General features: G+C 42.2%; 1 protein-coding gene across 3 annotated transcripts in view; it reads right to left on the reverse strand.

Annotated features, from left to right (window-relative positions):
* The window catches only part of HECW1 (HECT, C2 and WW domain containing E3 ubiquitin protein ligase 1), a 479331-nt gene that overhangs the window by 327909 nt on the left and 123521 nt on the right, over window positions 1-27901 (reverse strand). Inside the window, exon 1 of one of the 3 annotated variants that reach the window (XM_024991128.2) lies at window positions 4-27762. The exons of the other annotated variants lie outside the window; for them this stretch is intronic. Within the exon in view, the coding sequence (XP_024846896.1) occupies window positions 4-30 (27 nt within the window). The 5' untranslated portion in view covers window positions 31-27762. Of the gene's footprint in view, window positions 1-3; window positions 27763-27901 lie in introns of those variants that run through there. 3 annotated transcript variants of the gene reach the window in all.

A 27901-nucleotide genomic window follows, 5' to 3' on the forward strand; every position in this document is an offset into this window, starting at 1 on the left:
GACCTTCACACTACACAGGTGCAGCAGCATAATGACCCACCACGTGTATGCGCATCAATTCCTGGGGAAAGTCCAACGAGGTTAACTCAGCGTGTATCCCAAGCAAACAAAGTCAGTGACATTCCCCCCATGAAGAACGTTGTGCCCCATCCCCACCAAGAGACCAGGTTTGGGCAACTGACACATACAAGGAAAGATTACATGAGGCTCATACTCATTTTTTAAAAGTTTTTTTTATGTGGGCTATTTTTTTAAAGTCTTTATTTAATTCGTTCCAATATTGCTTCTTTTTAACATTTTAGGTTTTTGTCTGCAACACCTGTGGGATCTTAGCTCCTCGACCAGGGATCGAACCCATATCCCTTGCATTGAAAGGTGAAGTCTTAACCACTGGGATGCCAGGCAAATCCCGGATTATACTCATTTTGGAGAAAAAAAAAATGGACCAATTAACAGCAAGCAGCATTATTTTATGCTGGATTTTTAAAGTTTAAGGGGTGAGAATCTTTCAGGAAACAAAGATTTGGTGTGGGAGCCCTACAGGGAGGGAGAGTTCTGTTCCTCCCCAGCTATCTGAGAAAACTATTTACAAGCATCCTCAGATATGCTCCACTTGTAAAATCCTTGCAACCACAAAGCAACCAGATCTATAGTTAAACTGCTGACATTTACTCAGATGTGAAAGACTCAAGAGGAAGCCCTATTCCCTTGCAGTGTATCACCCCAAATGGTAGCCAGGCACCACACCATCACCGCTTTAAATAGAAAAACCATGTCAACAATTAGAATTTGAAGACAGAGATGCCAGGAAAACTGTGGTGATATTCTATGAGGGTCTTCTTAATCTGGCTATCACTTTGGTTCACTAGTTTTTCATCTTCATTTTCTACACTTATCTTCCTCTGAAGGGAAAGTTGTGGTGAGAGTAACCGGTATGGTCTTATTTCAGAAGAAAGCAGTATGGGATGTCAGCTTTCCAAAATCCTAGTGAAACCTGGTGTTGCTGACAAATGTGTTCATGCAAGAAGCGAGTCGGAAGCTTTTACTCTGGGTGCATGGATTATCTTCCCATCCCTGGTCCAAGCAGATGTGAATAGGAAAGAGAGTTCAGCCTCCATGTCCTAAGATCCTGTTCTGTGCCAAGCTCAGGCTGAGTGCTCCTCGGCTCTGCAGGAGCAAGGCCCCTGTCCTGGACATGACCACTCCTCAGGCTGACCCAGCTCAGTTCCATCTGCAGGCTTTCCCATGTTGGAGGTCCCCAGACTCTCCTATAGTTACATGAGGGCTCATATTCCAACCGAAGGACTTTATTACTCTCTGAAACTGACAACATCCACACTTCTTTGACAGCTTAGCACTCTCATCTGAAGTTCAAACCTAGCGTTCACTGGAATTTCTCAGAAGCCCCCAAACACAGTGCAAAGGAGTTATTTATCCTCAGCCCTGACTCTGTAAGTCTTCCTCATCCACAAGATCTCCCATGGGGGAACTTGGATATCCACCTCTGGTTCTTTTTCTCCCCAAGCCCATCCTCTGCATCCAACCAAGTGACCAATTCATTCACTCGTTCCTCTTAGCTGTTCTAGATATCTGTTTCTCACCATTTCCACCTCTTCCATCATGGTGCAAGCCTCCCTTTCCTCCTGAATCTCAGTTGATCCTAACTGGTCTCCATCCTCACCTTAAAGACCTGCTCTACAACAGGCAGAATGCTTCTCAAAAAGGGAACATCTGACCAGTTGTATTACTTTCTTGCTTTAGTGACCTCACACTTCTTTTAGGCTAAAGTTCTAAATACCAGTTTGAGACTTCTTCAGACAAATAGGCCAAATGGATCTGGCCCTGCCTCTCTCCCCACCACAAATGATATCCCCACTCCTGCTGGCCACTCAGGGAGTTTCACAGCCTTCCCAGGCACTCCCTCTTCCTTTCCTGGAAGCTGCATATGATGTTCCCTCGTCTAAAACATGCTTCCCTCAGCCCTTTGTTCTCCACCTTTAGTTTTGGCTCATTCTGGGACCACCCCCCGCCCACCTCTAGCCAGAACAGATGCCGCTGGAACAGAACTCTGTATTTATTTTAGGAGTTTTGAAAATAATTTAAAAGAACTAGGTACATCATTTGTATAATGAGTGTATTGCAGAGTTGATCCAGCTTTCTCAGGGCTGGGGCAGTACAAGGAGTGTTCTCTACATGTAATGAGAATTGGACAAATGAATGAACAAATGATCGGGGACTGTCTATGCCCTTGAACTCACAGTCTAGGCTTTAGAAGATGTAAAAGGAGCCTTTTGTTGCATCTGCCCTAAGCCAAATTCTGGTCCAATTAATCAAACACACACACATTAGAAGAGATGGCAGAACAAAAAAAGAAAAAAGACCATTCAAATTAGATGTTACGTATTTAGTACTTAGCCTGGGGATACTGGAGTATTTCACTTTACAGTTTACTATAAATTGTTTTCTTACAATTTACTGTTTAACTGCAAAACTTGACTTTGTCAAATAAGGAGGTGAGCAGAAGTGGAGACTTTAGAAACAAAGTGAATGAGACAGAAAAGGATCCATCCTTTGAACCCCAAATCCTGTGCCACCTTATCAAAGAGGACCTAGACAGAATCCTTTTCCATGAGAATAAGCTGGAGCTGAAGGACATTAAGGAATGAAAGGGGCACCAAGTGATCTGTCTACATGAAAGTAACCACATATGTCCCTACCCTCTGCTTTCAGACTGTCTAAGTTTCACATATCCACAGGGTCTCTTTCTAGGAATAAGCACAAAGAATTCAAGCACAGGAAACCCCATGAGAAATGACAGTTGACAGTATTAGGGATCAACAAAGTTGTACCTTGTAAATAACCTGAAGTTACACAATTCTTTCTTCAAAGGTACCCATGATTTAAAGACAGCTTTAACCACTTCTTCTATTGCTCTCCAAGGGCTGAAACCCATGGAGAACACTCTTGGAGCCCAGGGCACAGGGCTGCAGGAAAGTCCAGTGAGAAGGACAACTCTGAAGACCCTGGCACCAGTGCCTACAGTAGAAGCCCCAGCAGGAGGGCGTGGGCAGCACAGCAAGGACAGCGTCTGACAAGCTGTTCCTTCACGGGTCCCTGTGTCAGCTCTCCAAGCTCCTGGTATCCACTCTGTCAGTAGATGTGTTGTTGTTCAGTTGCTAAGTCATGCCTGATTCTTTGCAACCCCATGGACTACAGCACTCCAGGCTCCTCCGTCCTCCACTATATCCCAGAGTTTGCTCAAATTCATGTCCATTGAGTCGGTGATGCTATCGAACCATCTCATCCTCTGCAGCCCCCTTCACCTTCTGCCCTCAATCTTTCCCAGCAACAGGGTCTTTGCAAATGAATCAACTCTTCACATCAGGTGGCCAAAGTATTGGAGCTTCAGCATCAGTCCTTCCAATGAATATTAATGGTAATTTCCTTTAGGATTGACTGGTTTGATCTCCTTGCTGTCCAAGGGACTCTCAAGAGTCTTCTTCAGCACCATAGCTTGAAAATGTCCAATCTTCAGTGCTCAGCCTTCTTTATGGTCCAACTCTCACGTCCATACATGGCTACTGGACAAATCATAGCTTTGACTATACAGACCTTTGTCAGCAAAGCGATGTCTCTGCTTTTTAATACACTGTCTAGGTTTGTTATAGCTTTCCTTCCAAGGAGTGTTTTTTAGTTTCATGGCTGCAGTTACCTACCACCTGCACTGATTTTGGAGTCCAAGAAAATAAAATCTGTTACTGCTTCCACTTCTTCCCCTTCTCTTTGCCATGAAGTGATGGGAACGGATGCCATGATCTTAGATTTTTGAATGTTGAGGTTCAAGCCAGCTTTTTTCACTCTCCTCTTTCACCCTCATCAAGAGGTCCAGTTCTTCACTTTCTGCCCTTAGAGTGGTATCATCTGCATATCTGAGGTTGTTGATATTTCTCCAGGAAATCTTGATTCCTGCTTGTGATTCATTCAACCTAGCATTTCACATGATGTACTTTGCATATAAGTTAAATAAGTAGGATGACAATATACAGCCCTGTCATACTCTTTTCCCAATTTTGAACCAGTCCATTGTTCCATGTCCGGTTCTAACTGTTGCTTCTTGACTCATATACAGGTTTCTCAGGAGACAGGTAAGGTGGTGGTGGTACACCCATCTCTTTAAGAATTTTCCACAGTTTGTTGTGATCTACACAGTCACAGACTTTAGTATAATCAATGAAGTGCATCCACTCTAGCACCCTGTTATATTATCTCCAACAGCGCCCTTCTAATGGCAAGGCTGAAAGGCAGCAAAAACTGTGAAATATGGGAAGGAGGGGACACTGTGTCACTGCCACTGCCACCTGGGTAGAAGTCACCATCATTAAAAGTCAAATAAGCCAGATAAGATATTATTCCAGGACCAATATTAACCCTGCTCTAATCACAATGAGCTATGATTAAAAACCCAATTCAGAAAGCATGACATTGGCCTTCAAGCCACAGGTGATTTATTGTTTGCTAAAATAAATTTAGTTTGGTTTTTCTCATGTTTCCAATCAGTCTGCATTTGTTTTTTTTTTAATTTTATTTTATATTTAAACTTTACAATATTGTATTGGTTTTGCCTAATATTGAAATGAATCCGCCACAGGTATACATGTATTCCCCATCCTGAACACTCCTCCCTCCTCCCTCCCCATACCATCCCTCTGGGTCGTCCCAGTGCACCAGCCCCAAGCAACCAGTATTGTGCATCGAACCTGGACTGACAACTCGTTCCATATATGATATTATACATGTTTCAATGCCATTCTTCCAAATAATCCCACCCTCTCCCTCTCCCACAGAGTCCAAAAAACTGTTCTATACATCAGTGTCTCTTTTGCTGTCTCGTACACAGGGTTATTGTTACCATCTTTCTAAATTCCATATATATGTGTTAGTATACTGTATTGGTGTTTTTCTTTCTGGCTTACTTCACTCTGTATAATAGGCTCCAGTTTCATCCACCTCATTAGAACTCATTCAAATGTATTCTTTTTAATGGCTGAGTAATAATTGTGTATATATTCCACAGCTTTCTTATCCATTCATCTGTTGATGGACATCTGGGTTGCTTCCATGTCCTGGCTATTATAAACAGTGCTGCAATGAACATCAGGGTACACATGTCTCTGTCAATTCTGGTTTCCTCAGTGTGTATGCCCAGCAGTGGGATTGCTGGATCATAAGGCAGTTCTATTTCCAGTTTTTTAAGGAATCTCCACACTGTTCTCCATAGTGGCTGTACTAGTTTGCATTCCCACCAGCATTTGATAAGTGGAGATTATTGAGGCAGAATGGATAAAAGTGAGCAATATACAAGATGACAGAATTTTAAAATAGTTTTGGAATTATAGAGTGTACATTTGCTGTCTAAAAAGCCAAGCCATGCAGATAATACAATGAAAAGTCACCCAAAATCTCACCCCTGAAGAAAGCCAGAGATTCTGATTGGCAGTGGGTTCTTCAGTTCTAAGGAGCTGTTGGAGCAAAGTCTAACCAAGGTGCCACCTCCTGGGTGGTGAGGTCCCCGCAGGTCCCACTGGCCTGAAGGTGGGTATCATGGGAAAGGAGACCCAGAGTTGCTGGCCTTCAAAGGAGGTTTGTACTACTGGAAGAGAATTTACACTGCCTTTAAGTGGATGTATCTCATATCCTCAGAAACCTGTTCAGCTACTACAATTATCCCACCATCATGACTATCAGTCATCTTAAGTTGTCCTCAGTATGGATAATTGACATCTAGGATCTGCTGAATTCTAAAGAGGGATGCCAAGTTGTAGGGACATTTAAATCTCTACAGTTTTCATTTCAGTAGCCCCAAGCCCTCAAGAAAATCTAATACCCTTCTTTTGTGAAGTGAAAGTCACTCAGTCGTGTCAGCTCTTTGCAATTCCATGGAATATACAGTCCATGGAATTCTATAGGCCAGAATACTGGAGTGGGTAGGTGTCCCCTTCTCCAGGGGTCTTTCCTACCTAAGTATCGAACCCAGGTCTCCCGCATTGTGGACAGATTCTTTACCAGCTGAACCACCAGGGAAGCCTAAGAATACTGGAGTGGGTAGCCTATCCCTTCTCCAGCACATCTTCCTGACCCAGGAATCGAACCAGGGTCTCCTGCATTGCAGGCAGATTCTTTACCAGCTGAGCTACCAGGGAAGCCACCTGATATGGTGAATACACATATACATGTATCCACTCTCCCCTCAACTCCCCTCCCATCCAGACTGCCACATAACACTGAACAGAGTTTCCTGCTACATGGCAGGACCTTGATGGTTATCCATATTAAGTATAGCAGAGTATACATGTCGATCCCAAACTCCCTATCTCTTCCTCCCATTCTTCTCTCCCGGCAACCATAGGTTCATTCTCTGTGAGTCTGTTTCTGTTTCATAAATTGTACCATTTTAGATTCCACATATAAGGGATATCATATGATATTTCTCCTTCTCTGCCTGACTTACTTCACTCAGCATGACAATCTTGAGGTCCAACTTTGTGACCATGAATCCATTATTAGCACTACTGTTTTTTTTTTTACCATCTGACTAGTTTTGTTTCCTCTCAAGCTCATCTTTTTCAGTCCTTTGTCTGGATCCCAGTTAAATTCTCAGGAGAGGTAAGATTTACTATCAAATAAGGCTATGGTTTTTCCTGTGGTCATGTATGGATGTGAGAGTTGGACTGTGAAGAAAGCTGAGTGCCGAAGAATTGATGCTTTTGAACTGTGTTGTTGGAGAAGACTCTTGAGAGCCCCTTGGACTGCAAGGAGATCCAACCAGTCCATCCTAAAGGAGATCAGTCCTGGGTGTTCATTGGAAGGACTGATGCTGAAGCTGAAACTCCAATACTTTGGCCACCTCATGCAAAGAGTTGACTCGGAAAAGACCCTGATGCTGGGAGGGATTGGGGGCAGAAGGAGAAGGGGATGACAGAGGATGAGATTGCTGGATGGCATCACCGCCTCGATGGACATGGGTTTGAGTGAACTCTGGGAGTTGGTGATGGACAGGGAGGCCTGGTGTGCTGCAATTCATGGGGCTGCAAAGAGTCTGACACGACTGAGTGACTGAACTAACTAACTAACCTTAAGGGTGGGCTTCCCAGGCGGCGCTAATGGTAAAGAACCTGCCTGCCAATGCAAGAGACATAAGGGATGCAGGTTCATTTCCTGGGTTGGGAAGATTACCTGGAGGAGGGCACAGCAACCCACTCCAGTATTCTTGCCTGGGAATCCCATGGACAGAGGAGCCTGGTGGGCTACAGTTCACAGGGTCGCAGAGAGTCGGACACAACTGATGTGACTTAGCATGTATGCAGTGTTAAGGGTATATTATCATAGAATTTGTTCCCCTGGGAGGAGATCTTTTAATGAGCCAATACATCACTTTTAGTCATTAATGACTTACAATACCAATTTCTTAGGCCCCTCTATTCTTTTTTCTTCTTTTATGTGGACCATTTTTAAAGTCTTTATTGAATTTGTTACAATATTGCTTCTGTTTTGGGTGTTTTGGCCTGAGCTATATGTGACCTTAGCTCTCTGACCAGGGACTGAATCTGCATCCCCTGTGTTGGAAGGAGAAGTCTTAACCACCGTCCTGAAAGGAAGTCCCCCCACCTCTATTCTTAGAGATCATCTCTCTTAAATTAAAGAAAAAAAAAAATAAATAAAGGCTCTGAAAAACAGTTCAGGCTTTACTTGAAGAGCATGGACTTGGTATTGCCAGTGAGCTATTCATTTTCTTAATACTCATCTTATTTTAATATGTTTAAAATTTTCATGTATTCATATATTTCTCCAGTTCTGCAGCATACCCCTGACTAAATTTCTACTACTAATAATGCATTATTAGTATCAGGACTTCCCATTTGACATTTTCTTCCCAACCTGATGCTCATGCTGGTCCTAAGGAAGACAGTTTCCAAAGATGTCCATCTTAGGGGCAGTTTCAACTCCATGACCAGGCAACAGAAATGGAGGTGCAGCCTCCTCCTTCTAGCGTCTTATTCCTCAGACCCCAACTCTGAGCAGCAGAGGGGCAGTGCTAGGATAAGGAGCAAAGCTGAGACCTATATCCAAGGTAGTGAGGGCAGGGTTGGGGCAGCCCCCGGCCAGTCCTCCTCTAGGGTTAGTGTTCATGACCAAGATCTAGGTCTCTCTCCGCCAATCCCCTCCCTCCCAGAGCTGTGAGTTCCTCCTGCTCAGCTCGGGCCTTCTGCTCTTCCCTGACCTTTATGCTGCATCGTAGGAAGTCTATGATGGGGAAACACTTAGAATAGAACTCCATACTTGACTGACTCCACAACAAAGCTGTCTTATAAGAATAATAGCTGATCCCAGGATGTTTTCATTAAAAACAGATTTTAGTGACAGACTATCAAAACATTTTCCTTGTACCAAAAGCAGTATGATGATGAGACAGAATTATGCAAAACATATGGGCTTAACTCTGCCCTCAGCAGCTAGGGACTTGCTTGCTCTGGATTCAATAGCTCATTTAACTCGCCCATCACGGGTGTGCAAACAGACTTTGTCCTGTCCAATGCTTTTCATGCTCCAAGTGGCAGAAGAAAAACAAAACGGCTGGTGAACTGCATTTCTGCCTCTATTTTCAAAGTCTGTCACCAGTTGCCTTTGAGAGGTGGGGTTTGCTTGTACCCTGAGGCAGTCAGAGAGGTGCCTATAGCAGTCAGGCTCAGAGTCACTCAACATGCACTGACCATTCGTCACTTCAGCACTGGAAAACACAGTGATATTATTAAAGCTATCCTGGGCTTCCCAGGTGGCGCTAGTGGTAAAGAACCTGCGTGCCAATGCAGAAGACGTGATAGACGTGGGTTCAATCCCTGGGTCGAGAAGACCCTCTGGAGGAGGAAATGGCAACCCACTCCAGTATTCTTGCCTGGAGAATCTGATGGACAGAGAAGCCTGGCGGGCTACAGTCCATAGGGTCACAGAGTTGGACACGACTGAAGTGACTTAGCACGTACAACATTTATATAGTTTCCTACATGCCAGGCATCATTTGAAGTACTTTACATATAGTAACTCACTCAGTCCTCACAATGACCCCACAAGACAGTGTTAGTATTGTCTACATTTTACAAATGAGGAAACTGAGGCAGGGGCAGGTTATGCCATGTGCTCAATGTCACCCAAAGAGTAAGGTGCAAAGCCAGGATTCAGAGCCGGGCACTGGGGACTTCTGGCCACACTCCCCACCCAACATTCAACAGAAGTCAATACTAACACTCAATTGCTACTTTCTAGAACATAAACATCACATGGATATTGTTGGTTGGATTAAATTGAACTAACAAATGAATGTGAGAAGGTTTTTGCATTAAGTTATCCCATCCAGGAGCATGATCTGTTTCTCTATTATTAAATTCCCACTTTGATTTTTAAAATTAATATTTATTGCTTCCTTCATGTAGGTCACACAAAGTTTGTATCCATGTTTTCTTTCTTAAGAATTTGAGATGTTTCTAAAATTATCATGGGATTAGACCAAAGGATACCTTCTCTATTCTGCATTTTTAAAGAATGATGGCCCTCTACTCTTTCTTGTCTTTCAGAATCTTTTTATCAGCCTAATATCCCATCCTCATATATTGAAACCACACATAAGTCCCTGGGTCTCTGTCCTTTGAAGTAACGGTTTTTGCTTTAGACTTGCAAACCTCCCCTCAGTCTCAAAAGGCTGACTCAAGAGTTAATGATAAGGAAATGTGAAGATGTAGGGAAAAAAAATAATCCTTGATGGGCAAGGAAACTGGTAATAATTTAGACTATCAATCAGCCACATAGCAGAGTTACTGAACTCCCAGTTCCCTGAAAGATACAAATTCCTAAGTTGTTTTTAGAGGAAGCAGATTCCCCGGCAGGTGAATATCACTGACTGCAAGCATGTAGACCCAACTGGTTGAAACCAGAAGATGAGCAATGTTTGAAATTCCACCTTGATGCCAACTGATCTGAGAACTGTGCACAAGCTGATCATGCACCCTCAGCCCCTCCCTCTCACGGCCTTTAAAACCTTTGTCTCCTTACCAGTAACTTGGAGATGGTCTTAGGACATTAGTCCACCATCTTCCCAGGTTGCTGGTCTCCTGATAAAGCAACTTTTTCTTTTTCCACCAACACTTTTCTCTTAAATATTAGCATTTTGAGTGGTGAGCAGCTGACCTTGAGTTTGATACTGGCTCTGTCTGGTTACAGTATTATCGTGTTTTATTATCATGTCTTATCAAGTATTAATATGTTTGCTGGTCTGGAGTCGACCAACAGGGATGGCAGAATTGCACCCATACCCCTCTCGAGGGAGGGCTCAAATATCCTTCCCCTGAAGGAACAGGGCTTGAGCAGGGGCAGTGGTTCTCCATGGGGCCCCCTGTCCAGGAAGGAGCCTGGGGGATGGGATCCACCTCTTCCTATAATGTTTTCAAGGGACAGACCTCTGCACTCCTTTGGGCAAGGCTCTGCCTAGCTCCAGGTGAGCAGTATCCTTGCCCAGGTCTTCTGAGGCACGCACGCTGTGGCTGGGCCTTGCAGGGACAGGTGTGGCCTACACTTGGGTCTGGACCATGGATCTGGCAGGGGGTTGGCCCTGGAGATGAGGCAAATGCTAGTGAACCACAGACTGCAAGCTCTGGCTGTGGAGCTCATGTTTGAGGGAGAGAACAACAAAAGAACACAATAAAAAGATACATATTAGATAGTAGGATATTTTAAGAAGAAAGACATGAGAAATGAAGTGCTAAGATGTAGGTAGGAAGGGACATTTTAGACTGGGTTTCTCAAAAATGAAGTGATTTTGAGTCAATAACAGAAGGAAGACAAGGAAGTATCCAGTGAGATGTCTGGGGAAGGAATATTTCAGGCAAAGGAAACAGAAAGTGCAAGGTCCTGAGGTAGAGAGTGTTTGGCTCTGCAGAGAAACAGCAAGGAAGTCAGTGTGGCCAGAGCAAAAAGAAGAGAGAGGAAAATAGCAGGAAAGAGCTGAATATGTGATTAAGGGCTAGCTGGTGGTAAGTTTCCTAGTTCAGTGGAAGGACTCGTAGCCACACAGAGTGAGGTGAGGAGTGGCTAAAGAGCTGAGGAGGGAGTGACACCACCTGGCTGGCCATGAGCAGCGTGTCTCTGGGTGCTGGTTTAAGAACACACTGAAGGGAGGGTAAGGGAGGAAACTGCGAAATCTTATGAGAATCCAGGCAAGACGTAAAGACAGCATAAACAGGGTGAGGACAGAGGAGATGGTGAGAATTTGATGAGGACTGTGGCTGGAGGTTACTGGAGAGGCTGTACTGCACTGGATGTATAATGCCTCTAATGAACCTTGTTTGTCTAGCACAAGCTGCAGGCTGAGAAGGCATGCTTGCTCCTCCTTACTTGCTCATCAGACTCCACATTAAAGAATTTCTCAGATATTGAAAAACAAACAATAACAGCTTTTCTTTGAATATGTAGTCCATTAAAGATAAAAAATCTGTGGGCATACACTGACCCAGATACCTGACTATGTGTAGCCAACTCTTGTCTTTTCCACAATAGCATCTCAAAAGTCCTGGGGGCTAAAATGTAAATAAATCATTTGATAATAAGGTAATGTAATAAGGACTTATGAGGCAAGATAAATGATAATATCCAAGTTATGGTTTCTTTAGTAACTGTTCTGTTTCCAGAATGATGATGTTCAAACACATAAAAAGTTTCCAGATGTAATATGAAACATCGTAACATCAACCAGCTGGGAAGGGAGAAGGAGTGTTAGATTTAGGATCTGGTCTCAGTATATTAGCCAAAGGGGGACCATTTATCCTCCAAGAACTGTGAACCAAGGGGGACTCACTTCCACAATGCTGAAAGCTCGGGTCTGCTAAAACTAAGCAACAAAAGTTAGAAAGTTAAAATACACAAGGGCCAGGGAAAATGCTCTATGAACATTTTCATGTTCCTGATGTTTCTGAGCAAAGAGCACTGGCACCTAGGCTGAAAGGATTTTTGGTGGCCACTCCAAGGATAGAGACCTCTGGAAAGATATAGTCATATCTCCTTTGGAGACATCTGTTTATGTGCCAGAGGTTGTAAACCCAGAGTCTTCTGCCTCCTCTCCCCAGAGAAGATTTCTTTATATTCCAAACTCTCTCTAGCGGGGAAGAGACCCAGATGTGCCTTCAGCTCCTGTATAAGCCCTGATAGTCGTAACTTCAGGGCTTCTCTCCTGTGGCACAAACCCCTGTATGTACAGGGAATATTTGGCTCTCATCACTTCACCCCATGGGAGACTGGGAAATGATGATGAGATTGCTATGGTAATCAGTCTGTTTTCTGATCTGGAAGTCTCATGTTTTCTGTCACAATAAATAAATACAAGTACATGTGTAACTTAACAATAAAAGGAGAACTGGCTGAGACAGTAGGACCAGTCACTATTACACGGCCCATTATCATCATAATCCAGACATCAGTCATTCCATGCTCTTCAGGGGCATCACGCGTCCCTCCCACCATGGGACTTGCCTGTAGTGCCTATGAGGAAAGTATATACCCCTACCTCACAGACTTTGGACTTGCCCATATAATATGCTTTGGCCAGCTTTTATATACAGAAAAATATAATGTTTACTTCTGAGCATCATGGGCCTTTTAAGAGACATCATGAGTTTATACCAACCCTCTTGCTCTTGCTGCCCCTTCCCCAAGAACAGAGTGTTCTAGTTCTAGACTGCACTATGCCTTCAGCCTACATTTCAGAAGAAAGAAGACACATGCAGCACGTCTGAACTCAACCCATAAAGTGAAGGCAAGCTATGGTTGACCAACAACCTAAACGCGGGATGAGTGAGAAATAAACCTTTGTGGAGGAACTCATTGAGATCCTGTACATGTTTGTTCACAGCCCAAGCAGCAAAAGAAAGTTGTGTGGCTATGTGCTTCTCAACAAAACTAGCAAATCAGACTAATGCAATACACTCCTAGCTTCCATTTCTACCCCTCTTCTAAACTGAACCCCACTGCTCAGTGGGAGGTGAGTCATCCTGATTCTTCTATGCCAGCCAGCACTTGGCACGTCCCTAAACTGACCTTCTTTGAAAGAAAAGTCTTATATTTCATGAGTCAGGGAGAAATTTCAGTACAAATATAGACTTGCCAGGTGGCAATAATCTGAGGCATCTTTCTTTTCTACTGTGTCCCATTTTTGTGTTAGTCACTCAGTTATATCCAATTCCTTGTGACCCCATGGGCTGTAGCCCACCAGGCTTCTCTGTCCACGGAATTCTTCAGGCAAGAATACTGGAGAGGGTTGCCATTCCCCTCTCCAGGGAATCTTCCTGAGCCAAAGATCGAACCTGGGTCTCCTGCAATGCAAGCAGGTTCTTTACCAACTGAGCCACCAGGGAACTCCATGTCCCATTTAAACCATCCCAAACAACCAAGTCCTCTTCTTTTTCTTTTTTATATCTACTGGTTTTTCTCGTTCACTGAAATTCCAAACTCTTTATGGTCATTTTTTCCCCAGTTTCTGTCAACTCCCAGGTCAAATTTCTTCCAATAGTTGTCAGGTCAGGACCCCTAGGGTATCTCCTCCTCCACAAGGAAACATTCTCCTTTCCCACAAGGAAGCATTCTCTGCTCATAAGAGGAAGACTGGACTCAATTCTGCAGCTGTACTGCTGTGTTGCTGCTATGCGCTGCTAGTTAAATTCTTATTTTTCACCAGGTTTTTATGTCAAAGCATAGAAAACCAGGGTAAGTAAACCTCTAGCACCACCCAAGGGCTACTTCTCCCCCTTGAATCTGCTGTCTTGAGTCCTTTTCAATCTCTTAGCTGGCAGACAGCAAGTCTGAATTAGGGCACTAACTCCATAACAATACTGGAGGTTAACAGACTTAAACTGGGTCCTCCTGGAGGCATTTACACTTCAGAGTGAAGAGCAGTCCTCACATCACGGCAGCTGGAACAGGGAGGGAGCGAGTGGGAGGAGACCTGCCAGGGGAGGTTAGCATCTGGTCTCTTCACTGTCTACCATGGCCAGGAGGGGCTTCTGACAAAATAGAGTCGGAGTGTGTTAGAGACTGCTCATGTCAAGCCAAAGAGCTGAAAGGATCTCAGATCTACAGTCTTAATGGAATAGGTCACTGCTTCATTTTTGCTATCCAAAATTCAATGGTTTAAGGGGTTTGGGGGCAAGATTTTAACATGATTTTAGTAGTGGGAGGCTGAGCCAAGTGCAGTAGCACATCCTGGTGTAAATCAGTTTTGGAAATTCACATGGGCAGAGACCACACAGATGCTTTTAGATGGGTAAATACCACCCCCGCCTCCCCACCCCCCACCACACACACAGAGTTGCATTGAAAGGGTTGTAATAGGAGAGACAGATGATTCCTGGTTATGGAATAGACAGATGAGCAGAGGGAGGTAGAGGAGCCCGAGTTCAACTCATTCTGCCATTTCTGGCTCTGGGATCTTGATCAAGTTACTTAAGCTTTCTAAATGATAGTTTATTTACTTATACATAAAGATTATAATTGTAACCACTTCACAGCCCTGTCAACAGTGGAAAGATAGAGACAAAAGTCTTACTACCACTAGAATACATGGCATCTATTGTTTAATAGGACAGAGAGAACTCAGTGAGAAAAAAGTGGATCAAGTGTAAGAGATAGGAGCCTCTATACTCCAGCTGGGTCCTAATGATATATTAACCCTTGGCTGAGCAGGCAAACACCTGGCCACTCTCTGCTCAAACTTTTGGAAAAGTTACAAGAATATTACAAGGAATTCTCCAAATATTAATATTTTGCTATATTTGTATTTCCTTTCTCTCCATAATTATACACACACACACGTGTGCATGTCTAATTATTTCTGAACCACTCAAAAGAAATCCGGGAACTTCCCTGGCAGTCCAGTGGTTAACCCTCCACACTTCCAATCCCCAGTCAAGGAACTAAAATTCCAGGTGCCACACAGCAGAAATAAATAAATAAAAATTAAAAATTACTTCTTTAAAAAAGGAATCTGCAGACAGGATGTACCTTTACTCCTAAAAACTTTGGTGTATATTGCCTAAAAATAAGAAATTCCCTTATATAACTACAAGACAATTATAAAAATTAGGAAATTGACATGGACATAATTCTATTATCTAATCTAATTTATTCAGAGTTCACTATTTTTTTTCAATAATGTCCCTCATGGCAAAGGAAAATCCAGGATCCCAGAGCCCGTGTTACGTTCATTTGCTTTTCTTTGTCTTTCATGACACTGCTGGTTTTCCAGGGTATAGGCTGGGGATTTTGAAGAATGGCCCTCACTTTGAGTTTGTGTGATGCTTCTTTGTGGTCTGAATTCAGGTTAAGCACTTTGGCCGGAAATACCATGGAAGGCATGCTTGCTCTCTGTGTACTGTATACAACGCAGAAGCTGTCGCTAGTTTCATTTCTCGTGATGTCAACTTTGATAGGTGATCTCTGCCAGATTTCTCCACTGTAAAATTACTACTTTATTCTTTGTAATTGTAAGTATCTCATGGAGAGATACTTTGAGATTATGTTAATACATTATTATGCCTTAAACTTTTTCACCTGCTTCCTGTAGCATCAATTATTTTTGCCTGAATCAGTTATTGTTTTGATGGTCCCAGCCTCTTTCTTAACAGATGTTTTGAATTTTGTCTTTTGAGAAATGTCTTCCGTGGTAATGGATTTTATAATGAGTCTCATTAATGCCACTATATTATAAATCATCTTTATACATTAAAAACTGAGTTCCTGTCTAGTGTCAGCTGGTTGCAAAGACTTCATTTTGAGGAAGGTGAGAACAATGAAGACTGGAAATGCAGTTTATTTGCCAGAAAAGGAATAAGAATTCAATTCCTCTTGAGTTTAAATTACAGCCATTTCACATCTGGTTTCAACACAATATTGCTAGTTCTTCTTTTTTAAAAAATTATACAAGTCATTTTTATTGTGGAAAATTTGAATGCTATAAAAAGCAGAAAATAGAAGGAAAAAAGACCCCCATGATTCTGAATTTAACACCACTAACCAATTTGGTATATTCTTTGCATTCATGTTTTTCCCTTTTAAGACTTACAGTCTATATCATTTTATATTCTAATTTTTCAACAAAATATAAGTGTTTCCAATGCTGTTAAGATTTTCTCATAAATAAATCTAAATGGATAACTTTGATAAACATACTATAACTTAGTTCCTTGTCCTCTATTTTGGACACATAGGTGGTTTTTATGTTTCTGCTACTTAATAATGATGGGACAAACATTTTGCATGCACAAAAAATCTTTTCTGCATTTTGCTTTATTTCTGCAGGAAAAACTATGGCCTGAGTATGTGTAGCTGAGTTAAAGTCTATGGATACGTATTGGCGTGTGGCCTTACACAAAGGTCTCACCAACTGACAGGCCAGCTAACAAGTCACGTGAGTGCTGTTGTCGACACACACTCACCAACACTGGGAGTCCTCATGGTTCTACCTCCTGATGGCAGTTTCAGCCTTCTCTTACCATTTTATGGCCCTTTTATTAACTGTCTGATCTTGCTCTTTGAGTGCTCATCTCCTGAAGCTAGTTGTTATTTTTAACTTAAGAATGTAAGTTCTGTGCACCCTAAAACATTTAGCTTTTGTACAACTTCTATGTTGCAAATATCATCCAGGGAATTATTTACCTTTTAATTTTGTGTATTCAGATATTAATGGAAGACTTCTGATTTCAAGTAGTCAAAACTCTTCTTTCTGATTCTTTCTAATGCTTTAACCTTAGAAAGCCTCCCTTTTCCTCCCTGCTGCCCACATGCAGCATGCTATGGCACTATGTGAAGAAAACCTCGGCTCTTCGTAACATACATGGGAGCATGTGAAGCACATCCTTCTTCCTTGCTGATACATATTGCTCCTTATCATGTATCACATTTGCCATGTGTTCGAATCTACTGAGTTATGCAGTTTCATGGGCCTATTGCTTTTTCTGAAGTTGAGACCACAATTTATTTATTATTGAAGCTTTAAATATGGAAATGCTCACCTTGCTTCATTCTTGCTCTTTTACCCACATAAAATGTACCTCTCCTGGCCTACTGATTCTTTCACAATAGTTTGGAATAATGTTATTAATTTAAATTAATAAAATATTTTAATTAAAAGAAAAATTGAGTATATTTTAATTATAACATTGTGACCAGTATATGGATTAACATGAAACAGATCAACAACTTTACAATATTTAGTTTCCTCATGAAAGAATATGGGGTGTTGGCAGATTAAACAAGTCTTTTGTGTTTCTCAGTAAAGTTTTGGAGTTTTATCTATATACTCTCTTTGCTTTTTATGAGTATATATGGATATTTTATGTTTTATTATCACTATGAAGGTGCATGCTCAGTTGCTTAGTAGTGTCTGACTCTTTTCGACCCCATGTAGCCCTCCAAGCTCCTCTGTCCATGGAATTTTTCCAAGCAAGATTACTGTAGAGGATTGCTATTTCCTCCTCCAGGGGATCTTCCCAACCCAGGGAACGAACCCACGTCTCCTTCATTGTCAGGTGGATTGTTTACCAGGAGGCTTTTACAAATGACTTTTTAATTCTATATTCTGAATATTAACTTTGTAAACTGTCTTAATAATTCAATTAACTAGCTATTTCTCTTATATTTTATAGGTTTACAATCATATCCCTAAAAATAATTATCATTTTGTTCTCAATTTTATAGTAGCATCAGAACTTTTGCTCTATATCTTACTTCATTAGCCAGAAATTCAAAACCAATGTTAAATAATCACTAGAAATGGTGGTCAATAAATTTTATATTGTTGTTGACAGTTATAGGAATATATTTAACATAAAGTCGAACCATTGGCCATTCATTTGAAATAGACATTAAGTTCAATCTTATAACACCTAGATGAATATATTTTTAATGTCATTTTGTTATGAAGAAGAGCAATTATGGTCCTCAAATATAAAATGTGATCATAGGCAGTTTTCGTGACACTGTTTCATGGCTGTGGCAGCCATGAAAACATAGCTCTCATATCTCTGACAGCTAGAGGTGGAACCCATGACCTTCACACCATCCCAAGGCCTCACCTCTATAGGCGGCTCCCACCAAAGGCTGAGTATGGTAGGGATGCCCGGGTAGGCCCATTCCTGGGAGAGGAAAGGTGCCCTGATGGATGATACTGAGAATCACATTGTACCTGTGAGGCCCCCTCAACCTTGCCTTCCAGACCACCGCCCCACCACACACACACACCAGGACCAGTCCCCCTGGGTCCTCCCACCTTGGCACCTGCTGCTCAGAGGACCCAGAGTAACACAGACATAAATTGTTTTGATCTGTTTTGGTCCATACAGAGTATATTCAAGCTTTCAACTGAGTGACAATGTTATTTTGAAATCTATTACTTCAGTGAGATTAAAAAAAAAAAGCCAACAGCATTTGGGGAATGAATTAACAGGGACAAGTATAGAGGCATTTGCAATGTACAAGCCCTTTCCTGAAGGGAAAAGGCTCACCATCACACTGTCAGAGTCAAGGCAGGCATGCCAGTCCTCGTATGACAACAAATGATAAACAGCAGAAATCCTAGAGAGTTGAACTGACACGAGCAAAGTTACAATAATAACAAAAACAGAACCAGGATCAGTGCTTATAGCTTTTTAATTTTTATTCCAAACTCTTTCCACTTTAACTCCCATATTCCCTAAATCCACACAAACCATGCTATTTTTATTATTTATTATATTTATTAAATATTATATTTTTACAAAGAAAAATATGCCATTTAGTGGCATTTTTACTTTTCACATCAGCATCTAAGAATAAGTTTAAAATGCAAAGCAGAGGTGTATTCTACTGGTAAGCATTGAATCCTATGAGTATTCTGTATTTTTCAAAAATATTTCTTTCTTTCTTTTTTGGCTGGGCTAGCTCTCAGTTGTAGCATGCAAACTCTTAGTTGTAGCATGCAAACTCTTAGTTGTGGCATGTAGGATCTACTTCCCCAACCTGGGATCGAACACAGGCCCCCAGCATTGGGAGCACAGAGTCTTAGCCACTGCACCACCAGGGGAGTCCTGTGTATTCTGTATTGATCTCACAGAAAAACTGACAGAATTTTCTATTATTATGCATGGCTTTTAACTAAGCTTTTTGGTAGCATGAATGATTTCACATTAGTAAGAAAAAAAAATTCTTCACGCTCTAGAAATAACAATTTTATATTTGGAATATTTACCTATATTAACATATAGCTCTCAATTTCCAGTTTAATCATTCTAGAATTCCTCATTAATGCATATTCCAAAATGTATTTATCTAGTCTCCTTTCAACAAGCATTTAGCTTGCTTCCTTTTTTTCTCTTTTGCTATTACAAGCAATGTCACTCTCTTACCTCCAACTCATGATGCACATGTATGAGAGGTTCCCAAGGATATACACGGGTATGGGTTCATTTCGGAGAAGGCAATGGCAACCCACTCCAGTACTCTTGCTTGGAAAACCCCATGGATGGAGGAGCCTGGTGGGCTTCAGTCCATGAGGTCGCAAAGAGTTGGACATGACTGAAGCGACTTAGCAGCAGCAGCAGCATGGGTTCATCTGAACAGGAAGACAACTCATCCCCACTTTGGCAGGTGGAGCCCTGGTACTCGCCAGAGGGGCAGAACCAGTTTATCCTCCCATCATCTGCGTAGCTCCCACATTCCTATCATCTTCCAAACTTGCTCTGTCAGCCTTCTTTGTTTTTAATGGGACGGATGTGAAACAGTATATCATTGTAAGTTTAATTTCTCATATTACTGGCGCCTATGACTTATTTCCTATTTGTGACTCTGGATATTAAAAATAGGCCCATCACCCTTTAATGTCTCTTTTGTGTGCCTTGGCCATCCTTATTCCACTACCAGGCCCCGGACAAAGCTGTAGCTTCTCAGCAGTTGACCTTCATTGTCCCCCATCCTCGTGCACTTCCACTAGAAGTATTTACCTGCCATCAACATAATCATGTTATTTCTTTGCCTAAATCATTAAGTCCATCATTGCCTTAGAGTAAACTCCAAATGTGCCAGTACTATAAACTCGCCCTCCATAGGCTGGCCACACCTCTTTTTCCTTTCAGGGTTATTCCAGCCACTCCTGCCCACATCCTGCTGTCCAGTGATTCCAGAAACACTTCTTATCCATGTACCTTGTCACATGGTGCTGTCCCTAGCTCATAGATACATGACTAATGTTTTACTGACCCACATCACTGATGTTGGGTCTGGTAAATACTGGGTGACCCACACATGATATTTTACATTAAATGGGGCTCAGTCTTCTTTAGAACAGCAAATACTTCCATTCATTCATTTTGCATGCCTTTTCCACATGCTAGGAATACAAAAGTAAATCAAACAGTAGAAACTCATTTTTTTTTTTAATTGTCATGGCACTTACATTCTAGAGTGAGAAGACAGTTAATGAACAAAACTGGAGTTATCTAGTGTTATAGGAAGGGATGTGAGCTCTGGGGAAGAAGCGAACATAGACATGAAATAGGGACTGTGGTAGCAGCAGGGGTAGGGGTGCTGTGATAGGGCTGAATCCTAGAAGGAGCGATGGAAGAAGATAAATGGGAAGGAAGGATGGAGGGAGACAGGTGACTGTCTAGGGGCCACACTTTCCAGGCAAAAGTCATGGCAAGAGCAAAAGCCCAGAGGAGGAAGCATGCCAGCTCGCTGCGCTGGAGGAAAGCTGGACCAGAGACTGGGGAGGAAGGTCGGAGACACAGATGGAGACAGGAGGGAGGGAGGGAGGCATTCAGGCAGCTCATGAATCAGTAAGGACTCTGACTTGGCTCCTAAGAGACAGGAAGCCATGGAAGGGATGGGCTCCCTTAGAGTGTGGTGCTATGAACACCCTGAAGGTGACCAAGAGGAACAGGAAGAAGACAAACTAGGAGACCTGGCAATAATTCCAGTGAGAAATATTGGTGGTTTGAACTAGGATGGTGGTGAAAAGTTGCTGATTCTAGACATGCCTTGAAGATAGAAGCCAAGTGTCAGCTGATGGACTAGACATGCAGTATGAATGCAAGAGATGGATGACTTCACTCTTTGACATGAGCAAACTGTAAGGATGGATCTGCCATGAACTGAGATGGAGAAGGGAGTGGAGCAGGGTTTGAGAGGAGAAACAAGAATTTCATTTTGGACATTTTATGTTTGAAAATGCTTATTAGATATCCAGGTAGACCAATAAAAACAAGTGTGGCATTCAGGGGGGAGGCATGAAATGGGAATAAAACTTTGCAAGTCAGCAGTACATAGGTGAAACTGAAAGTCCTAAGAAAAGATGGGATCACTGGGGTGGTGAGTGGAGAGAAGAGAGGAAGTCAAGGCTAGAGCCCAAGGGCACCTCTATGAGTAGAGGGGAAGGAGGAAGAACCTGCAAAGGAGACACAGAAGTCAAGGTGGCCATGAAGGTCTTTCCATGGCTATGGGAAGATAAAGTAAAGGTCACAAACCTCACACAGATCAGGTTTCCAGATTAATTTTATAAATGGAAGCATCTGTGCAAGCTGCCCCCTACTGAAGTTGGCTTTTTGTAGAAGAAAAACAATTTCTCCAGATTCTAATTCAGAAATAGCAGCAGCAAAAAAAAAAAAAAAGTTATTAAAAGATTTGATCCCAGAAACTGCCAAGTTGCTTCAGTCATGTCTGATTCTATGTGACCCCATAGACAGCAGCCCACCAGGCTCCTCTGTCCCTGGGATAATCCAGGCAAGAATACTGGAGTGGGTTGACATTTCCTTCTCCAATGCATGAAGGTGAAAAGTGAAAGGAAAGTCTCTCAGTCGTGTCCGACTCTTCACGACCCTATGGACTGTAGCCCACCAGGCTCCTCCGTCCATGGGATTCTCCAGACAAGAGTACTGGAGTGGGGTGCCACTTCCTTCTCCATGACCCCAGAAAGAGGCACTGTAATTTTCTTGTGCTGTTCTTCAAACCACTTCAACCATCTTCTTCAAAGCCCACGTTAGGAAAATAGCTGATTTTATACTAAACATGCCCCCAATGCAAACGCTTACACAAAGCACCATCCAGACATAAATGTACCATAATTTTATAAGACATGTGAGATAAAGAGATGGAATCAGAAAGAAAGGTGAGTTGGTTCACAATGGTGGCATCTGATTTCTGATAGGAACAGCATAAGGAGACAAAGTAGGGGATTAAATAGCTAATTTCACTAGGGGATTGTGAGTAGAAAAAATATGGGAGACCCCAATAAGTTAATGATCACTCAAGAAAGCAGGTTTGCTTAACCACAAAACCAAGCAGGCTTGCTGAGCAACAAAACCATGCAGCAGAAGCATGTGACATGGCCCAGAACAATGAAACAATGGTGGCGTGAGACTCGCATCCTGCCCAGTGAGCTCAGCAAGCTAATGATCTCTAGGACATGCTCTCTGCACACAAAAATAATTTATAGAAAGGTGCTCACTGTACAGAGGACTGAAACAACATCCACAGTCCTGGCTTGACCATGTAGAGACAAGAAAACTTCTCTGCCCAACTTGGAGGAGGAACTGATGATGGAAGCATGATGTCTATTCGAGAATTTTTCCTCTGATTATAAAAATGTAGCCCACTAAGCACATGGCATAGCACCCTCTTGTTCCACTGCTTATAAGCCTCACAAGCATCCTATTCTAATGCATCACTTATCACTGCCTCTCGCTAAATTCTTTCTGTGCTAAAGGATAAAGGATCAGAGCTCTTCAGAGTCCTCTGAAACACCATCAGTCCCCTGAAACGCCACCTAACAGTTTCATTCCCAGAGCAAAAAAAAAAACCCAGATTGTCCAAATGGATCAGGACTGCTTCCTCCTAACCTACAGTACTCTACCCTACTGGTTTTCCTGGGGAACTTTGAAAAATACTAAATTTCCCATAGACTTAAAAGGCAGACTCTGATTCTGTAAGTCTGGGTGAGGCCTGAGACTCCACATTACTATAACCTCCCAGATGAGGACACGATCTGGTCCAAGGATCACATTTCAAACAGCAAGGATCTATACTCCATAATCATCTCTACAAAAGTTATTTGACATCACCATGTATGATAATAAAATGCAGTCACCTAGAACTATTAAAAGCTAGTTCTCCAGACATTGCATGTAGCAAATATTTACTGAACATTTATTATGCATGAGGCTTGACGTGAGAGGCTTCAAGAGACACAGAGATGACGGTGATTAAAAAGTCATGGTTCTGACCAGTTAGGAAGGACCAATAGACTTCAACTCAGGTATCTTCTTTGACTGACCTGTATATACATCATCCTTGGGCTACAGAGATCAAAATATAAAATGACCTGAATACTCAGCACCAGAAACCAAAGACTCTCCCTAATCCTCTAATGTGGTACCAGGTACCATCTCAGACCTGGTTCTATGTGTCTCTTCTTTGGGCTGGTTCTGATTTGCATCCTTTGCTGTGATAAAATTGCAATTTTAAAGATAGTACTTTCCTGTGTTCTGAGTCATTCTGGAGAATTACTGAACTGGAAAGTAATAAGAACTCCAGAATTGGTAGCCAGTTGGTCAGAAGAGTAAGCGACCTTGGGGCCCCAGAAGTGTAGGACCTGGGGCTTGTGGTAGTGATGTATGGAGGCCTTAACCTCTGAAGTGTGGCCCAATGCCAGGGAGTTGGCGCCAGAATCCGCCTCAGTTTCCTGAGCAGCACTGCCCTGGATGGCTGCCTGACTGATTGATGCTGTATCAATGTCCTCTGCCCAGAAGAAGCTTTCCCTCTACACCTCCCAAACCTCCTGGGGATTTGCTCCCAACTAATAAAGATGACATTTTCTTCACCTTTAACTTTCCTCATCAAGTACCATCAATCCAGAGAATGACTAAGGCTTCAACAGTCCATCAGTAAAATGCCCATGGATATAAATACAGACCAAGTTCAGGCTTGCCATGCCTCCCAGGATGCTGAGATGTGTGCAGTGTGTCACGGGCACAAGCAGCCAGGCTTTCATCTGAGCCCAGCCACACCCCCTTCCCACCTCCTCTTTCTCCACTCCAACATGTCAGTTCCAGGTGCTTCTAGGATAAGGACATCCACCCAGGCATACTATACTGAATCACTGTCATGTTCACATCCATGCTACATCTTATCCTCTTGTTGCCAAAATAACCTAAGCCCTAGAGAAGTTAAAAGCAAGTTCTCAAGGTGACCCAGCACTGCTGCATGAGAAAGAAGAACGAGGACCTCCTGACTTCTCTCACTGTTCTCTCAGATCATGTTGCTCCTCAGAAATAAGAACTCAATCATGATCTAAAATAAGTTGAATGGTCCAGCATTGTGGTATTGATTTTTTAAGTTAAAAGTACAAGATGAACTATCAGTTTTCACCTACAAAATTCTGTTCTAAAAGCTTCACAATCCTTTTTGACTTTTTGGGGCCATTTTCATGGCCTTTTCCAAAGGGGAGGATAAAACTGCTTCTAGGACTTGGTTGTGCTCTGCCCCTCTGCTCCTGACCACCACACAAGCCTCCTTGCCTTTCCTTCCAGCTCAGATTTTCCTCTTCTGGAAACTTTTTCCCTCTCTAGCTTCACAAGAGCAAGTACTATAATCCAGGCTTGCCCTAGATAACAGTACTCCTGGGCCAATGCAGAGATGGGATGTGGCAACTACTGGAGCTAACTGGCTAGACAGAGACCAACAAGAGATCCTTTCCTGCTGATTCCAAGACACGTGAGTGGTAGATGTTATTTCCACGAGATCATCCAAAGCTCAGGCCATGTAAAGACATGGACAAGTAAAGGAATACAGTCCAGAAAGAAAACTAGAGAGAAACTTAAGCCCCTCTCGATTTTGCAAGTGAATCTCTCTGTTGTATCATTTTATAACACTGCTTCTTCTCTACTTCTTTTGTCATCATTTAAATAGGTTCTCTTCCTTGCAAGCCATGATTCTAGAGGGAATAAGACATACCTTCCTGTCTAGGACACTGAGATTCATCCACAAATGGAAAGAAGCTGCAATAGATCTAATTTGATATAGACATTCAACCATAATCCAATGCCCACCCTATTTAACAGAACTCATGCATTTTAAACTAGGAAGAAACATGTTTCTTATTTCTTATCTGCATTCCCAGGGAGGGACTTCATTTAGCTGTAGTCAAGAATAAATTTCACAAATCTGAGACTCAATTATAATTTATAGTACTGGATTCAGGATCAGATTTCAGGCATAAATTGTCTATGAAGCAAAATAGGGAGAAAAGATAAAAGAGAGTCTCAAATTTCTCTAGTAGACTTTAAAATTTCATTTTATTAGACCAGAGGCCAGTTTGGTAATATAATTGGTAATAAGCTGATGTCATTAAACATGTGTGTGGTCTAGGGGTGGGACACAAGACAGTGAAATCAGAACAGGACTGTTTAAAAGGTGCCACAATGGACTCTAATTGGAGAAGGAAATGGCAACCCACTCCAGCGTTCTTGCCTAGAGAATCCCAGGGATGGGAGAGCCTGGTGAGCTGCCATCTATGGGGTCGCACAGAGTCTGACACGACTGAAGTGACTTAGCAGCAGCAGCAGCATTCCCTTGAGAGCTAGTCCAAGGATCTTTGAGTCCAGGAATGCTTTAAGGATGTGACAAGTGTGTAACGTCTGTCACTCTGCTACAGGCAAGCAGGATGTGTGCTGAGACCTTGGCCTCTGGGCTGACAAAACATCTGGACAGCAGTATCAGGTGATGTCTTCAGCTTACTATGGCCAAGGAAACAGAAAAAGGCAACAGTGCTGATGACTAAGCTGGAGGGGCTGCTTGCTGACACAGCCGAGATCTTTCAGGTTTCAAAAATCTGTTTCATCTCACCATACTCAAATTTCATCTCATAAAACCAAGATCACACAAAGTGACAGTCAGATTCATCCATGCGTCTTCCAAGTCTGCTCTCTGACTCAGAGGGCCTGAGTCTACTCCTGTAAAACACTGGGAAAACATTTCTCCTTCATGGGGGTCAGGTATTTCAAAGGAACTACAGTGGTTCCTTCCTGACCCCTTCCTCTGCGTGAATCTCCCATACCATCCCTACAAGCCCTCTTGAGTCAGGAAAGACCAGCAAGATAAAGAGGAAAGCTTTCAAGATCATGATAATCAAAGAGCAGATTTTATTTTCCATTATCTGTGGACCATTTATAAAAAGTATTATACAAGGATCATAAACAAACACTGGATAAATTACAAAATTTAGCACAAAGATGGATGACATTTTCTGACCACAAAGAAACTACACTGCGTGCTTAGTCACATCAGTCATGTCTGACTCTCTGCAACCCCATGGACCATGGCCTGCCAGGTTCCTCTGTCCATGGGATTCTCCAGGCAAGAATACTGGAGTGGGCTGCCATTTCCTTCTCCAGTGATAAAGTATGAAGTGAGTGAAGTGAAGTCGCTCAGTAGTGTCCGACTCTTTGCGACCCCATAGACTGTAGCCTACCAGGCTCCTCCACCCATGGGATTCTCCAGGCAAGAGTGCTGGAGTGGGTTGCCTTCTCCTCCTCCAGAAACTACACTAGATATTAATAATCTAAATTTGAATTTTAAGAATAACTCAACCAGTTTAAAACTAAGGACCCAAATAACTTTTTGGTGAGAAAGTAATTTTAAATTACAATTACCGACTTCAGAAATTAATGACAATGAAAAGGAACACAAACAGAATCGTTTTCAAGAGGAGAATCTGCAGCATAAATAGAATTGCCAGTCAGCACTCACTGGTTCAGCCATCTGACTGTTAAGACACAAGAACACTTTTGAGTGGATTGGTGAATAGCACCACTGCCCTGAGATTACCAATCCTCCAATTCTGATTGGTCTGTTCGTATACAGGACTGGTAATTAAATACTGCATAGTTTAATTATTTTTGTGATTAAAAAAAAAAGTAAAACAATGAACTGAGCATTCAATACTCACATTTTTAAAAATTAGAGGCAAAAAAAATAAAAGGGAGCAAAGTCAACCCGAAGAGACCAGGAAGAATGAATTGAGGAGGACCACCAACGTAAGGGATATTCTGTTTGCTTCTCTGGTCCCATCTCCTCTTCCTGACCCAGGGGAGGCACTAATGTTCTCTCTCACCTTCTGTGGTCCAGCTGAGTTTAGCCAGCTGTGAGCACAGCAGAAGCAGAAGGAAGGGAGAAGTGAGAGGCTAAAGAGTGTCCCTAAGGCCCCTCACTGTTTGAGGCCCCAGACCCGTCAGGAGACCCTCTCTACTGGGCTCTGAATTCATAACTGCTTCTCCTTCCAGATTAGCTCCCATACTCAACCAGCCATGGAGTGGTTTTCTTCAGTCCCTTTACTAAACTCTCCTCAAACTAACCACTTTGAGTTTGCCATCATTTCCTGATGCGACTCTGATGATGCACCAACAAAAACAACAGAATAATACAAAGGAAAATGTAGGGAGGAAAATTAAACAGCCCAACTCCAAGTTGGTCTAGTGTTTTGAATATACATTATTCAGGAAATATACTTGAATATATTATTTCAGGTATATGCTATTTATTTATGATATCTAGACTTTTAGATAGCTTTCTTTTATTCTTTAAAAGCTGTTATCCCTATCAGGGGTAGCTATAATCTCCTTTCATATCACTCATCTTGTTTGTCTGCTTTATTCTCCTTAATTTTATACATATGTATATAAAATATATTTAGAAAAACTAAAAAAACTTAAAAATATATATGAAAAACTGATATATGAAAAATATATATGGCTAAAATGTATTTATTTTAGCCAAATAAATACAT

This window comes from Bos taurus, chromosome 4 (genome assembly GCF_002263795.3).
Source record: "Bos taurus isolate L1 Dominette 01449 registration number 42190680 breed Hereford chromosome 4, ARS-UCD2.0, whole genome shotgun sequence".
Lineage (NCBI taxonomy): Eukaryota > Metazoa > Chordata > Mammalia > Artiodactyla > Bovidae > Bos > Bos taurus.